The sequence below is a fragment of the Lissotriton vulgaris genome, chromosome 1_1, assembly GCF_964263255.1.
Source record: "Lissotriton vulgaris chromosome 1_1, aLisVul1.2, whole genome shotgun sequence".
Taxonomy (NCBI): Eukaryota; Metazoa; Chordata; class Amphibia; order Caudata; family Salamandridae; genus Lissotriton; species Lissotriton vulgaris.
In genome coordinates, this window is record NC_141685.1 from 2135598803 (window position 1) to 2135611938 (window position 13136).

The 13136-nt window shown below is 44.7% G+C and overlaps 1 protein-coding gene across 1 annotated transcript in view; it reads right to left on the reverse strand.

Annotated features, from left to right (window-relative positions):
• Positions 1 to 13136, reverse strand: part of LOC147751715 (cathepsin E-like) — a 257202-nt gene that overhangs the window by 166803 nt on the left and 77263 nt on the right. Inside the window, exon 3 of the mRNA XM_086922026.1 lies at positions 716 to 833. Coding sequence (XP_086778152.1) covers positions 716 to 833 — 118 coding nt within the window. The remainder of the gene's footprint in view (positions 1 to 715; positions 834 to 13136) is intronic.

Consider the following 13136-nt stretch of genomic DNA (forward strand, 5'->3'; position numbering starts at 1 on the left):
TAAGTGCCCAAGATGTAACACAGGCCCAGCAGATTTGATACATATGTTTTACGGCTGCTCCAGTCTGGCCCCAATCTGTGGTGAGATAACAACCTTTCTGAGGGGGCTGCTAGGCAACAATATCAACCTATCCCCCACACTGGTTCCTTTAGGAGCGGATTCTAAACTTAAGGTTGGGAAACACGCACAAGCATTGTTATTTATTGCTGCAGCAGTACTCCGTATGCTAATCTCTGCTGGGTGGAAAGATTCCAACGCCCCCACATTTCAGATGTGGATGTCTAGGCTGCTGGGTATCCACAATCTGGAAGCCTGCCTTTATGAATTAAAGGGTAGAAAGAAGCAGGAGTTTGGTAGGAATATTTGGGCACCGGTTAAGATCTGGAGAAACTCTGATCCATGAGATTTGTGGGGACTTAGCCCCTTTGTTCTCTTTTTAAGAATTATGACTGCATGTTATTAACTTTTGTAAAGCTCCGATTAATGTATTGCATATTATGAATTTTTTTTTTTACATTCTATAATATATATTGTATCTATTTATCCGGATATGTATTGACTGTAATTGTAACTGCCTTATCTCTAATAAATATAAAAAAGAAAAAAGAAAACACCGAATACACAGTCAATTGATCTACCAATTTCTCGTAGTTCTGTTTACATCATTGGCATTTGAATGTGTTAAATACAATAATAAAAAAATTATTCATCTTACGGCATGCTTCACTGACACAGTAGGCTGATGGCACCCAGAAGTTGGATGATCCTGTGTCAAATACCACTGTAAAGTTCTGGGGTGGGGTGCCAACACTTACTTGCCCATAGTATTGAGCCTGAAATGAGAAATCAAACATTAGGTGAGCAGGAAAACCAGAAAATGTTTGGTGTGCAGACTTTACCAGTATAACTAGTTCCTATATCAGTACAAACCCCAATCAGACAAGATAATGATGATGGCTTTGAACACTTCTCCTTCTAATGCCAGCGTTTTGAAGAGTTGGTAAAAGTCGGCGCATGACTGAAACCAGTCCCTTTTCCTACCTCAGGATCAAACAATTATTTGAGGCATATAGATTTATTGGAATGCAACTTTAGAGGATTATTTAAGGTAACATCATTTCTGAAAGATATATTTATTTTATTTAGGTCTTGGGTTACAATACAGAAATTTCATGTTAAGAACAATTAAAAACACAGAAATATAATTAAAATACATTTAAAATACCCTGGCATATTCACGGTAATACAATAAAAGTGTAGCACCTGATGGTAAATATTTCGTTCATTTAAGAAATATCAGATTACTCAATTTATCTTTCTTAACACAAAGTTCCAGTATGACATGTTTTAGATCCTGTACTGGACAAGTACACATAGTGCACTATTTTATTAGCACACCCTTATTACTGAATCTGTAATACTTTCTGATCCAGTGATTTTTGGGAATCTGTAGAACGGCCATTTTCAAATTAGACTAAAATCATTGTACTTCAGGTTCAGAATTTGCACTTAAGTAACAATCCACAACAGCAAGCTGGGCAGTGTCACCGACTGGCTTCCACTTTTAATTTAACAACATTGGCTATAATACCTTTTTTAATGTGTATTATCATGCCTTTTGTATTATTCATATTTCATGCACAGACTAAATTACATTTACGTCATAACAGTTTAAGCCCAAACTAGTAAAGGAGTACTGTAACGGTAGATTACATTTCAAATTAGCAGACTTTTCAGAATTCAATTTGAATCCCAGAATATGTTTCAATTTCAAGTATCCCACTGCTGCCATGCTTCAGAGCAAACCAGTAACGTACAATCTTGGCACAAACTCGATATTTTAAGCCAGTCAGACCAAGCTCTAGTCAAATGCCCTCAATTGAAGACCTTTGTCTCTTTGACAAAAATATTTTCCATAGTTTGCCCCCTGTTGGGAATGGGCTTTTTTGCAGGGTCACCCCCGGACTTTTTGGCTTCCTCCTTCACTTTTTGCTGAATTCGGTTTTGCTTGCCATAGAACTTTAAGCACATTACCGAAGCTAATCAGTGATAAAGTGCATGTACTCTCTCCCTAAAACAACATTGGCTCATACTCAAATGGCATGTATATATTTTTGTAAGACCCTAGTAAAGTGCACTACATATGCCCAGAGCAGGAAATTACATTCTTCTAGTGGGCCTGCACTACTGCTTGTGACACCCACTTAAGTAGTCCTTTAACCATGTCTCAGGCCTTCCATTCTAAAACCTCTAGCCAGTACCAAACATTCCTTTTAAATACAAATTAGTCACAGCTGGGGAAGACCCTGGACAGCCCAAGTGCAGGGTGCTGTGTATTTAAATGGTTGTTGATGTACTTTTAAGTTTCACATATCCTGGAAGTAAAAAACTCTTAAATTCGTTTTTCACTACAGAGCTGTCTCTCCCATAGGATAACATTGGGATTACCTTATTATATTTTGCCTGACTCTGATCACTTGTCTGGGGTGGGTGGCAGCTGGGCTTTGTGTATTCCCACTAGACACACATTTGGAGCTTAGGTGTGACCTAATGTGCCATCCTGTCAGGATGGAAGAAATTAACCCTGCCTCACTTACACCTCAATATGTTGTGTCCTGTCCCCACACAAAGGGCTGTATCACCCCCTGTAGTGAGTCTGGAGCCAGGACAGGAAGGGCAGGACTTCTATGCACTTCGAATGCATCTCTTGAATTCTCCACCACTTCAAAGGCACCACTGGGTATTAGAACTGGACCTCAGACAGCACCACTTCGGTACACTTCTGGACCTGTGACGACACTGCCAGGAAGAAGGACTGCTGTGATGCTGAAGGACTGCCACTTTGCTGGACTCTTGCCTTGCAATGCTGACCTGCTTCCTGATATATATATGGGTGAGAAGGACTGGACCTGCATCACTTGAACCCAGGGTCTCCAAGGGCTAGCTGGTTGGCCTCCTCATCTGATGTCTCTGACACATAAAAGGTTTCCAACTTACCTGTTTCTGCAGACTCTGCCATCTGTGAGTCTGCCATGGCACATGGTGCCACCCCAGCCTGGACCCTTTGAAGTTGGTATAAGGTGCTTGCTACCGCAAAATCCATGCATCCTCTATCAAACCAGCACATTTGCGTTGTTGCATGGCTAAAAACCACTGCATTGCCCTGTTGCGTGGATTGGAACCGACGCATTAGTCCTGTTGCATTAATTGGAATGAACAAATTGCCCCTGTTGCGTGACCAGAACTGGCTCATCGCCTCTACTGCATGGATCGGCCACGATGCATCGCCTTCAGAACCACCACTGCACATGGTCTCCGCATCTCAGTTGACAGCATATATGATGACAAACTGAATCATTGATTCCATCTCTGCACTCATCAGAGCCGATGCATTATCGCTGCTACGTGAATCAGGACGAGTGTATGGCCACCACTGTGTGGGCTGACACCAACGTACTGCTTCGGCTGCGCCTCACATCTACAATATTGACGTAGTGAGGATCAAGGTTCTTTTGTTTAGCGGGCCTCACTGGGTACCTGTATTCAGCCCACGTTCAAACGCGATCAGGCTGAACTTTTGCATATGTCCCAATGTATTCCAAGTATGCTCTTATTTCTTTAAGCGCTATTTTACAGTTTATTCTTTCAATTTTCATATTTAAAGTTCAACTTTTGGGGTTTTGTCATTTTAGTCATGTTTTACTTATTAAATTAGGTTCTATATTTCTAACCGGGTGTGGAATCTTCTTGTGTGGTGTTTTCACTGTTTTACTATTTGAAGAGTTGCAAAAATACTTTACACATTGCCTGTAAATTAAGCCTGACTGCTCTGTGCCAAGCTACCAGATGGTGAGTAAAGGTTAATTCAGACTGTGCCTACCTCTTACCCTAACTAGGATTGTGAGGTTCTGGTGTCAGGGGTAGCCCTTAAATCCTAGATTTAGGGGCATTAGGTGTGCGTGGCAGCAAGTGTTCAAAGGGCTACTACCCTCAGCAGCTAATTAGCTCCTGAAGGGACCACATCTGGTGGTAGTGGTCACTTTTTCTACCTAGAACCCTCTATTCCACAACTTTTAAAATTGGCAGAAGTCCTCCTCGACTGTACCCACCCGGTAGCCCGCCCTAAAGGTGTGGCTAGCCTTCTGGGGATGTAGGCTTCCTGACTATCTCATTTTCCCATCTGCAAATACGCAGGGAGAGGGTTGTGTGCTCCTCTAGGAGGCAGCCAGGATGCATATCAAAGGTGGGTTAGCCTTTGAAGCTCACCGTCTAGATGTGCCACTTCACTAGTCTTCCTCTGATGTAGGAGGTGTGACCTCCTTTCTGCTCAGGCCTTTGTTCCTGACACCTTATAGTGTTCACACTACCTGGCAGGAGGTCAGAATTCTGCCTTGGTGGCCGCACGGGTTGCCAGCCAGAGCACAAGGAAACCTGGTGTAACCAGGTGGGCAACCTCTAAGGCACCCACCTGGGTGCATGCCATGTCGTCCTGGGCACAAGATTTGTGTCAGGGGTGAGGAGGCACATTGTTTGACACCAATTTTTGAAGGACATAGTCAGCCCAACTGCAAGATGGCCATCCCTTGAGGAGGCTCTGCAGGCCAGAGAGAAAACCCAGATTTTATCCTGATTGCTGTGAGGCATCAGGCCATATGTGCAGAAGCATCAGATCGGGACCCACACCCACTGCCCATGGATACTCTCTGTGGCCCTGGTGAGGCAGCTGAGCACTTGTTGCAGTCGAGGCTTAGCGATGGCTGTACTTCTAACATGGCGGCAGGTAACGTGGCCGCAATGTGAACTTTCCTGCCCGTGCTTGTTTGAGCAGCTCCCCCTGGAGTTGGGTGTGCTGAGGGGGGGCCTTGGGGAACCCAAAGAACTCGTCGGTGAGTGATTCTTTAGGGCCGGCTTGTGTGGGGGGTTGACTCAAGGGAGGGCCCCCCACTCATGTCATTCTGCTGGCTGGCTCGGGCTATTATGTGACCCTCCCATGCTTTCCCAGGACCTTGCGGCCCCTGCTGCCTGCTTCTGGCCTCCGCTGCCTGCTTCAGGCCCTTGTTGTGGGGTGTATTATCCCCCCTTTGGCCCTGTCGATCAGCTCTGGTTGGGCCTACGAACTTGAGGAGTTTGGGGGAGCCCTAGGCCTGGGCAAACTGCTCTCTGCCTGGAATCTCGACTGCACCACCGAGGCAACCTGGGGCTGACGGGAGCCACCATTATGCTTGATTACCCGCCCCTAGCTGGGGGCTTTGCTGTAGGTCTGCTTGTGCCCACCCTTCCAGGAAATGCAGTGGGGCCCACAGTACCCACCTGGTTTAGAAACTGGTCCCCCCCCAGCACACCCTCTCTGCTGGCCGCCTACTCTGCTGGAGAGGTGCCCTACTGGTGACTACCAGCTCTACTGACCTCTGTAGGCTGAGGGCTGCCTGCTCCTGCCCCTGGGTCTGTCCTGTGGGGTGAGATGGGACTCTACAGTGGCAGCCCTTAGGCCACTGTCGGACTCTACTTCATTGATCCAGGAGTTTGGTGTTGTTACCTGTGGGGACCTGCTCACATGCCTCCACCATTACCCCTCTTGGCCTCTGCTTCTCATATTTGAATGTTGCTGGTGGCTCTGTCTGTAACCCCCTGGTACGGCACATTGTGTGAGAGAGGACCTCTGCTGTTGACTTCCTCTACCCGTCTTGCTTCCTCAGATTGCAGATTTCTCACCCTGACTTCTGGGCCTGACTGTGGAGACAATAGGAAGTCTGACACTAGGTAGTCTAATTTGCCATTTGAAGCTTGCAAATTGACTTGCTGTTAACCCTGGGCGTAGCTCGCGTAGTAACGCTACGTCTAGCTATGCGAAGTGCAATTCGCACTACGCAAGCTACACGTAGCTAGGTGAACTGCGTGGTGCGGTAGGGAAAATGCTGTTCGCACTGATCACACAGTGCGGACAAGCATCCGGCACTGTGCAATCACTGCAAACGGCATCTTGCACAGTGCAAGCCAAGCAGTCGTTTCCTGCCGCGCGAGTAGATTTGTACTCGAGCGGCAGCTTTCTCAACGCGGACTGGTAGTTTCTCATCACGAGCGGTCGCGAGCATACGCGACCACTCGCAATGAGAAACCTGACCTTCCCACATTGAGAATCTCACCGGGAGGTTTATTTTCCACGCTTGCGATCAGCATCTTGATGTTGCTGATCGCGAACGAGGAAAAAGTCTCGCCCCGGATGGTGTTTTGCTCGCTCGCAGTCGCCAACTTGACGTTTACCGTGAACAAGCACAAAATGCCCGCTACAATATGCTACGCATTTTTGCACTGTGCTACGTGCAATTCGCGTAGCGCGTAGGCACTCAAACTATGCACACTCCGCGAGCCAGGCCTACATGCTGCATGGAGCCTTGGCAGGAAGATCCTGCAAGAGACGCTGCACCTGAAGATGAACCGACCACTGAGTCAGACATTCGCTCTGTTTTTGGACCTTAAATGGAGCCTTCATATCATTGACTCTAAAATTGACAAGCTGGCTGATCATTTTGACTACCTGAAAGAGAAGGTTGACAGACACAAGGAGCAGCTGGACCTGCTGGAGCACCGTACTTCTGAGGTGGAAGACTCCCATTATTCAGCAGGAGAGAGACTATTCCAGATGGAAAAGGTACTGGAGGTCACTCATGAAAAGAATGCAAAGAGCTGTGGTCGTGGTGCAATAACGTACTGGAGTCGGATGCATTGGGTAAAATGGATGGCTTTGTTGATACTCTGTTATATACACTCTTCGGAGAGGAGCTCTCCCCTGTGCTGATGGTAGAGAGAGTGCATAGATCACTGAGTCAGTGTCCTCTGTCAGGTTTGGTGGCCAGGTCTATTATCACTAGGTTATTGAACTACCGTGACAGAAACACTGCATTACGTATTGCCAGGGAGTGTGACCACTTCATTTCCAGGGTAACAAGGTTTCCTTTTTCCATACTATACCATGGCCGTTCAGTCCACTTGATGAAATTTCCTCCTGGTGAAACGTATTTTTAAAAAAACAGCTGACAAGTACTCCCTGCTATCCCCGCACAAGCTTTGCATACAACACTAGGGCAAAACTCAGACTCAGGGAGTCTGTCAAATTTGCCAGGGGCCTTCCGGCTGATGGGCCTTCCCCTTCCTCTTCACCTTTGCCTCGGGTGATGGCCATCTAAGTGACAATGACTGAGTGTTCCAATTTCATCTGCATTCATGATGGTGTTGTATGGGGGTTGCTGGACTTTTGGGGGGTCAATAGTACTCTCAATGTCTCATGTTCAACTCTTCTATAATTCACAATACTAAGGCAGCCATTCACTGTTGCTTAGGCTGGTTTGACTCTCTGGCCCTCATCAATCCTCACCTCCATTGTTCTCTCCCTCCGGCCACCTAGCTCATCTGAGCTTAGAGAGTGCTGGCCTGCCTCACTTACCCCCATGGAATGAGTCCCTTTCACACCTTAGTAATTGGTTGCTCAGTGCTTGTTGGGAGGGTGGATTGGTCATATTTGGCCTGATTGGGGTCCAAAGTTGGAGGTGGGTTCTGAAAATGTTTTTGACATTGTTTATTGTTTGATTTTCCTTCCTCTTGTTCTGCCATTCACACAGATCCTTTTTGGCATCCTTCCATAATGGTATCTGCTTTTATGGGGCTGATTGTCATGCTCACCAATCCTTCTGATCCAGTCCATAAAATGTCTGACATGGAATATTAGGGGCATGAATGACAGACGTAAGGCCGGCAGGTCTTATCATGTCTGCAGTGCCCTAGCATCAACATTTGTCTCCTGCAAGAACTACACTTGATGATCTGACTGTGATAAGTTTGAGGGCCCATTGGCTGGGTGAGATGCATGTGGCCTGCTACTCTAATCATGCCAGGGGTGTGGCTATAGTTCTGCATTGAGGTTTGCAGTAGCATACTCGTTCAGCGCTCTGTGCTCCTCAGGGCCGGTTTGTTATACTTGCCGGGATCCTTTGTGGCCAACCCCGCCTTCTTTGCGGAGGTCTGGAGGCTGGTGGGCACCATGGGACCCAGTGCAGTGTTGTGGGGAGGAGACTTTAATGTGGTGTTGGATGCTTCTGCTGACAGATCTAGGGACACACACCGCCCACACCACCAGTCTGCTGTGCAGCTCTATACAATCATGACTGACTGTGATATGACAGACATCTGGCAAGCACACAATACTCAGAGCACAGAAGGGACTTGTATTACTTCCACATACAACACATGGTGTAGTATAGACAATTGGCTTGTCACTAAAGACATAGTTTCCTGGACTCTCATCATTCACATCTTGCTCCGATGCTGTCCGCCCATGCTCCCCATTCTCTGGGAAATGCGCCTACTGGATGCTCTTCCATGATCTTTCTCTTGGCAACTTTCTCCTGGTGCATTACATGACCAGGTATTCCGACACGAGGTTCGAGAGGCTATTGTAGATTACTTCTTCGCTCTAACCGGGCAGTCGGTAAAATCCCCTTTCACCCTCTGGGAGTCCTTTAAGGTGGTCATCCAAGTAATATCTATTTCCAAACAGGTTAGGGTTCTGAGGACTATCCGGGCGATGTTATCCAGATTAGAATCAGAAATCTGTGACCTCGAGCTCTGAGATTTTGACTCTGGGCAACTGGACCTTCTTGCATCTATTTGAGGTAAACTGGCAGAATATGAAGAGGAAGTGGTTTGGGAGCCGGAATATCTGAGAAAGGAGGCTAAGGTGAGGGACAGGGTGGGTAAAACCTTAGCAGGCCTACACTGCAAGCTCTGGGCGAGTGATTATGTGGTCAAGTTACTTGACGAACACCAAAACCTGCAGGTCAGAAACGCAGCATTGCAGCGCACCATGGTTTTCTTCTACACTGACCTGTATTCCACCTGTCAGTTCTCTCCTTCCGTTTACTTGGTTCCCTACTTAGATTCTGTGCAGCTCCTCTGGGTGGAGGATGGCCATCGGCTTTTTGTTGATGAACCCTTTATGATTGAGGAGATGACACAAGTTATTGCAGGATTGCCTTGTACAACAGAAAAATTTCTGTGGCCAAGCATAGGGATTTTGCTTCTATATAGTACTTGGGACCAGCGCTTAATTAGAGCCAGTGGTTTCTGGTTCTTAGGAACGGCACTTAATTGGTTTCAGGTGCTCAGCATCATACTAATGACACTCTGCCACATGGTGGCGCTGCTCATCTAATTTAGAGATGAGCAGAACAACGGTTGTTTATGAATACAATGTACATAAAAAATTACTCCTACTTACCTCCCAAGCCATTCCTTTAGTTTTGGGGACCTGGAACAATATGAACTGTCACACTTGCAGGCGAGAGAGATGGGTAGTAGTTGTTTTGGTACCATCATTGGCACTTGTCATTTTACAAATCAAGCACTGCCTGGGACCCCATCAGGCACTTGGGCAGTAAATGCTTTTGAGGAGCAAACGTAATCAAATTACGAACACGAAAACTCTCAGCAAACTATATACCAAATCAACAGCAGTTAGCAGCCTTATAATGAAAGATCAAGACACTCGAGGCAAATGAAGACTAACATTCCAAAGGGGATCTTTTGCAGCCGAAAAAGAACTGTAGTGAATAGCATGTTAAAAAATATGAAAAATCTATGTTTGGGAGAAAATATACAAACAGAGGTCACAACCACAAAGTCCCTGCTAATGTGGTTAAAAAGCTTATAGAGGGAAAAATATATCTTCTCAAAGAGACCCCAGTTACTTAAAGAACTAAAAATGTAGTTTGCTTTAATAATAGATATAGGGTTACTTTTAGATAAGTGTACAAAACCTTAAGAAGACATCGCAGCAGCAAATTGATCAACACCTTAAGCACATTTAACAATGGCCTGAATTCAGACAGGGAATTATTTGTCTTTCTATGATTTGAACATATTTGTTTTCCTATGTTTGTTACCCAAATTACCTGGTTATTGTTTTCTTTTCAACCTTAAAAACATAGTGCTTGATTCTATTAATTCAATATGAGATTTTACTTGAAAACTCGCTCAAGAAAAATGCTTCAAATGTAATGTAAAATTTCATAATGCCATAACAGATGTGGCTGCATACTGGAAATAAGTATGAAGCTATACTATGGGCAGCAACGTGACGATTAACATACATGAAGAAGTCAAAAGTAATAAAGATAAAAATCAGGATGTCTGTAAACTAAAAAGCGGACGTAGATAATGTCAGCTTTGCAGTTATTAATTACTGTTTCCACACCATCATCAAGCGCCTGGGATTCCGCACGTTCTCACTTGATTTTTGGTTTGTGATGAAACCTCTAGTCTATGTTCCACTTAATTAGTACAACTGTGTAGGGTTGAAAAAAGACATCTCCAATCCCAACCCTCCTCATTATTTTATATAAATATTCTTGTTTTTCAGAAGATAGTCGAGACCTATTTACAAATTCTGTCCAGGAGCCTTTCCCCTGAACAGAAGACATTTTCTCATCGTAGGCAGGGATTTCCCTTAGTGTACCAGATAGCCCAGTATTTTCAATTTATTTTAATTTTTTAATAGATTAATGTGATAAAGCTGGTTTGCGATAATCTCTTAGGATCCATGGCACTTTGTCGGCAGTTTCTTCTGACATGTGGGTAGGAGGTCTAAAGCCCTGTCTTCTACCTCAAAGGTACAAGGAAACATTTCCCTATTATGCTGATCTTCCTGAGTATTTTGATCCTCATGAAGGGGTTCTGCCATTATTTGTCTTATGGTTCAAAGTCGGTCATTAAGGTTTATGACATATCGCAACCAGGTTATATTTATTCCTTCTTTCTGTACCCATTCATCTCCAAAGCCATGTCCAAAATGTATTGGGATTGTTTTCTAAACACAACCTCATGATGGGACAACACTGTAGAAGCTTGGGGAATACATACTACGAATGGGGAAGAGAATAAGGAGTAAAAACCTGTCCCAATCTCTTCAAACCAGTCAAACATATCGCATCGTATCCTTTTAGGTCTGTTAGAGCAGTCTACAAGGCTGTCAGTCTGCAAATGATACAAAGAGGTCTTTATGTGATGTATTTGTAAACTATTACAAACTTGTGCCATCAACCGAGGCATAACCACAGTGCTTCGATCAGTTAATGTCTCTATAGGTAGGCCTACCAAGTAAACTATGGAATAAGAACATCACATAAATGGATAGCAGTAATACGTCTTATAGGAAATGCCTTTGAATAGTGTGTAGGATAATCTATAAAACCAAGATATGCCTATGCCCTCTACTAAATGGTTTAAGGGGAGTGAATAATTCCATACATGGCCTTTGGAGTGGTTCAATTAGAATCGAGGGGTTGTAAAGGAACATGTGGCATATGTCCAGGTCCCAGGGTCCATCCTACTACAGTTCTGCAAATTGAGTCAATTACAACAAATAGAGTACTTGACTGACAGTGGTAGCAATGGTGAGCAGGTTTCTCAGTGAGGTAGTGTGGAGGTGCTCGAGTTCAGGACTCAGCAGACAGCAGCTTTGTAGAAAATTTGCTTTTTCTGCATGGTCACTCCAAATGTATTTGAAGTGACCCTATTTTTTTACCTTTAGGACTGTGTGCACTGTAGCACTGCTAAACAGTAAGAAAGTGCCTGTGCTTTCCCTCTAAAACATGTGCTGGACATTGGCACTCCCTATTTAATTTTCCTTATCATTCCATTGTAAATGGTGCCCAAAGAACACCTATGCAAAAAAAACAATTGATGGACAGAATGTTGAACAATATCAAACATTCACCCCAGTACAGAGATCTGGGCCTAAATCCATTGTTGTTTTGCTCTCCATGCTATTCCAGTTTAAACCCAGCCATATGCAAATCAGTCTTGACCCTGCTCCCAATGTAAACAGTCCAGCCCGAACTGCCAGGCCAGGTCCTCGCTGGACTGGAAAGAAGCTTCCCAGGACCAGTTTTGGGGTGTCACCCCTCATCAGCCAGGCTAGCTTGACTCCAGTGGCATAGAGAGCATGGGACCCGCATCTGGGCATACCCTTCCCACTCTGGGTGACAAATGTAAAAAGAACAATTGATGAACTGGTTCAAACTAGCCTGGCTGATGAGGGGTGTTATCCCAAAACCATTCAGAGGATATTTGTTTCTGGTTCAGAGAAGACCTGGCTCGGCAGTTCAGGCTTGACTATTCCCATGAGGAATAGGGTCAAGACTGATTTGCAAATAGCTGGGTCTGAACTGGGGGACGAATTGAGCTAAAGAGTGGGAATGGATTCAACCCAAATCTGTGACTGGGGGTGAGTGTCTGAAAAGTTTAGCTCTCCGTCCATCTTCTCTTTGTGTTTGCTTTGTCCGCCCTAAGTTAGCAGGGTTGGCCAGACGGGGGACCCTTGCTCACTTTGCCACTGGATTCAAGCTAGCCTGGCTGATTAGGGGTTTACCCCGAAACCGGTCCCAGGATGCTTTTTTCTGGTTTAGGGAAGACGTGGCTTGGCAGTTCAGGCTGGACTATTCCCATGAGGAATAGGGTCAAGACTGATTTTCATATGGATGGTTCTGAACTAGTGGCAAAATGATCTAAAGTCCGATGATGGATTCAACCCAGATCTGTGACTGGGGTGAGTGTCTGAAAAGTTTCAGTGTTTCGCCCATCATCTCTTTGTGTTTGCTTTGTTTGCCCTAAAAAACACCTATGGAATAGAAAGTTGAATGCCATATGTTAGCTGCAGCGTGTATTTACACCACCCACATATGTAAAAAATAATACATGTCTGCCAGGACCACAGTTTGGCTCTGGCTGGGCAGCAATTTAAATATACTCCAGTGACAAATGGCAGGGAAAATCAATTTGCCATTTAGAAGAAACCTATTTTTATATATTCATAGGTTATTCCTACTGCGTGACCCACTGGACATTGTACTAGTACATAGAATAGGTTACCCTACATATTGGGGTTTGTGTACCATTATATTGAAATAAAAGAAAAACGCTATTTTGCTATGTAGCCTCTTCAAGACTTTCCCCTAAAATTAAACATGATCAAAATGTTTATTCCCTAGCTTCACTCTGGAAAGGACTAGTAAAAGGATTAAAACGTATTTCCTGTCTGGTTTTTAAAATCTGATATAATGATGAATTCAGATTTATGATAAAAT